Here is a 4088-nt window from a genome sequence, read left to right on the forward strand (position 1 = left end):
CGGATTGATCTTTCCAGCTGCTTGAAGAGTCGGGCGGCGTTCCGCTGCTCCTCTGCAAGCTGCGAAGGCTGGATCTTGTTGACGAGAAGCATCAGTCCGGCAGCTGAAGTGAAGAGGACGGCGGAGGAGAGGTTGAGGGGTTGGGATGCTGCTATTTCAGGGATGGAGGCGATCGCAGCCATGAGAGAGGCGGTGAGGTTGATGGAATTGATAGAATGGAGGAAGAGGTGGTTCCAATTGTTGCGCTGCTCGCCGATGATGGCATGCATTTCTGCGCGGTCTGCGGCGGCCTCGGCGATGGCAAGAAGCTTGGCGATGATTAAGCTCTTGTTCTGCTCTTCCTTGTCATGAGCAACCAACTTGTTCCTCTTGATGGTCGATTGTCCTGTTAACATGGTAAGTTCTTCAAATGGGATGAGAGATTGAAGTTTTGGAAGAGACTGAAGGCTTGCTCGCCATCTTCCTCGGCACGGCGGGAGCCGCGACGGTATAAAGCATGAAGGTTGAAGAAGGCAGTGGGTCTGTAGTGCGGCCATCTTAATTCTTCCTAAGATCTTTCGGTGGCCTGTTTTCTCTCTTCTGCTGAAGTTCAACAAATCTTGGGTTTTGATCTGTATATTTGATGTTTGGATGGGGAGTTGGGTATTTATAGAAAGAATACAAGCAGGAAGGAGGGGCAGAGAAGTGTCAACGTAGACTTGGCTGAGATGTTTGAATTAGAATCCTTGAAAGCGTCCATGTTGAAGAGGACCAGCCATCATCGTATACTACTAATTACTATAGGAAAGAGTCAAATAAATTATTTAACGATTTATCTGAACCATGCACGCGCAAATGTGGAGGTCATCTTTTATATACTGCTGAATAGCTCGCGATTCGTCTGGGACGGCTTCCTTCCTCCTTTTTAAAATAGCTTATTATTAGAAAATTTTAATTTTTTTAACTAAAAATTTACTTTAAAAATCAATAAGAAATTCGTCCCAAATAAACCTAAGCCCTTTCACATATTAACGTTATATATATATATATATATATATGATTAATCAAATAATTAAAAAAATTAGATTAAGTGAAGTCAGGCCCAAATCAAATTAAGTCATAATAAACTCAAGCAAAACTCTTCAAATCTACTGATAAACTGTCGTCTAGTAGGCGAGTATGATTTGTCAAGTCAACCCTAGCAACTTTTTATTAGTTGGGAAGACTACTTGTTCATGTCGGATATTCTAATTATGCTATATGATTATTGTATATTTTCTTTTTTTTTTCTGTATAGTCATGAATGTAGTCAATTCTTAATGCTTAAGCCCCAACTCAAAATGTGTAAGTAGAGAGTCAATGGGTGAACTCAATTTATGCAATTTTTTGTATTCAAATTTATCTTATAAAATCTCATAGCTTCACATGCAAATTTAGATTCACTTCAAGACAAGTAACATTTAATACTAGAAAATTTAACAAATTCTTATTAATAACTTTTTATCTATTTATTTCATAATTTAAATAATTATAAGTTCAACCATATTGTTTACTTGTAGTTTTAGAATTCAAGTGGCCTCAAGAAGATTTTTCGTAATATTTAATGCTTCATTTGGAACAGCTTTTTTAATGCTTTTAAAATCAATTTTTAATATAAAAATCTCTTGAATTTAAAATTTGAGTGCTATAAAGCTACTTTATAAAGTAGTGAAAAAATTGTCTCTAATGAAACCTAAATAAAATCCTTATCAAGGCTTTGTCTTGGAAAGCTTTTTTATTACTTTCTAAAATAGCTTTTTAGTACCAAAAATTTTTGCACTAAAAAACTATTTTAAAAAACAATATGAAAGCTGTGTCAAACGAAGCCTAAATCTTGTTCAATATGAAAGCTGTGTCAAACGAAGCCTAAATCTTGTTCAGAACTCTCTATCAAACACCATAATCTTAAATTTTAATTTGTTACAAAAAATAATTTATAATTATCTTTATTATTTTCTCGATCAAAACAAATGATGCCATATATAATATTGAAGCGAGCACCCCAACTCACATCCTAAGCTAATTTTTAGTTTGTTTCTCAATTCTCATAGCTTTTTTTTTTTTTTTTGGAAATTTACACACATACCACTTTATAACATCATATTTATATATCTAACACCTAAAATTTTAATATTACATGCATACCACCTTATATTATTTTAATATCAAATATACCACTTATATTTTTTACTATCACTCATATATTTCATTTATATCACTTATATTTGATGTGAAAATGAATTATATGTGGTATGTATGTAATATTAAAATTTCAGGGGTTAAATATGTAAATAGAGTAGTATAATGTGGTATGTATGTAAATCTCCATTTTTTTTTTCTTTTTCCACATGATGATAAAGCATGCATTATTGTTACCTTGGGGAGGTATTGATTCTCTTGAATTACTATGATAAATGTAGCTTGTGCTTATACTAATTAATGTTTCATATTTTTTTCCTGAAATTATTAACGCACTATAAAGGATTTATCATCTTAATTTTTCATAAAAATCACATACATATAGACAAGTTGAGAGAAATATAGATGAGATATGAGAATTTTCATGTAAAAAAACCCGAAAAAAAAAAATCATAAAAAATAATGTTCTTTTAATAAAAACTATATCTCTTGAAAACTAATTTTATCTATATATATAATTGATCTTCGAACACAATTAAGATATTAAAATATTTCTCTACCAACATGAATGATTTAGCACACAAATACCATAATGACTTTCTCATTTGATTGGATTTTTAATTAATACATCAATTTTCAAATATTTTAAATTAAAAAAGTATTTGCATATTTAGAATAATTATCATGCTTTACATAAATAAATTTAAATGACAAAAGAATTCTATAGCCAATTAATTATCCTTCTAAATTTTATTAGCAAATAAAATTTGATGCTAAAACTTATTATTTATATCACAAATATATTGTTCTAAATCAAACTTTTTAGTATAATCAATTATATAGTGGATACATAAGTAGTGGTATTTAAAAAAAAAGAATAAAAATGGAAAAATGCCCATTAAGAGGAACTTTTATTCGGTCTGGTGAACGTACGCTCCTCTACGTTCGGCCACCAATGTTTTAGCGCCACGTAGCATGAAGAAAAGTCGCCGACCCGACCCGCTGTTTTTTGGGTTCTCGCACGTGCGTTTTTTAAAATCCTTGACGAGCCAAACAACATCCCATCACCTTTTGGATATATTTCAAATACCTAGCAATACCGAGCAAATACCAATTGGTTGTACCTAGTTTTTTCTAGCAATACCGAGCAAAATACCTAGCAATACCGAGTAAATCCTTAGCAATACCGAGCAAATACCTAGCAATATCGAGCAAATACTGAGTTGTACCGAGTTGTACCGAGTTTTTTCTAGCAATACCGAGCAAATACCTAGCAATACCGAGCAAATCCCTAACAATACCGAGCAAATCCAGAGCAAATACTGAGTTGTACCGAGTTGTAAAAAACTCGGTACAACTCGGTATTTGCATGGTATTGATCTTCACAGAGCGGTATTTCTCATTTTTGCAAAGCAATACCGAGCAATACCGAGAAAATCGCAAACATAGCATTCCCGGGTTCCGCTCCAGGTCAAGTCGTCGGGCCGTGCGGTTTAGAGTAAGAGCACGTGGCGACATGTTATTGGCGACCGAACGTAGCTCTACGTCCGGTCAGAGGACGTAATAATTTGATGTTTTTGTCATGTCTCATAGATGCCAACCTAATAACTAGGTTTAAGTTGTTCCATGTCTAAAGTTATTTTGAAAATGATCAGCGGCGTTGCCCAGATGACCTCCAATTGTAAAACGGACTTCGTCTTTCCATTTGGAACGCCGTCAATACCCAAAAATGATCATCTATTTGCTCAATTAAATTCGTCTGTTGAAATCAGCACGTATCCCGAAGCAACTGCATGCAAAATGAAAAAATTGATGCACGGCATTTGTCCAAACGACTTTCAATCACAAAACGAATTGTGTCATTGCGATCGGAATGTCGATAATATCCAAAATCAGCTATAATTTTGTCCAATAAAAATTAAGCGTGCGAA

The 4088-nt window shown here is 33.7% G+C and overlaps 1 protein-coding gene across 1 annotated transcript in view; it reads right to left on the minus strand.

Moving 5' to 3' along the window:
• The window catches only part of LOC110112783, a 2541-nt gene extending 2005 nt beyond the window's left edge, over positions 1–536 (minus strand). Inside the window, exon 1 of the mRNA XM_020845110.2 lies at positions 22–536. Coding sequence (XP_020700769.2) covers positions 22–536 — 515 coding nt within the window. The remainder of the gene's footprint in view (positions 1–21) is intronic.
• Between the last annotated feature and the right edge of the window lie 3552 nt (positions 537–4088).

The sequence above is a fragment of the Dendrobium catenatum genome, unplaced genomic scaffold (genome assembly GCF_001605985.2).
Source record: "Dendrobium catenatum unplaced genomic scaffold, ASM160598v2 fragScaff_scaffold_880, whole genome shotgun sequence".
NCBI lineage: Eukaryota > Viridiplantae > Streptophyta > Magnoliopsida > Asparagales > Orchidaceae > Dendrobium > Dendrobium catenatum.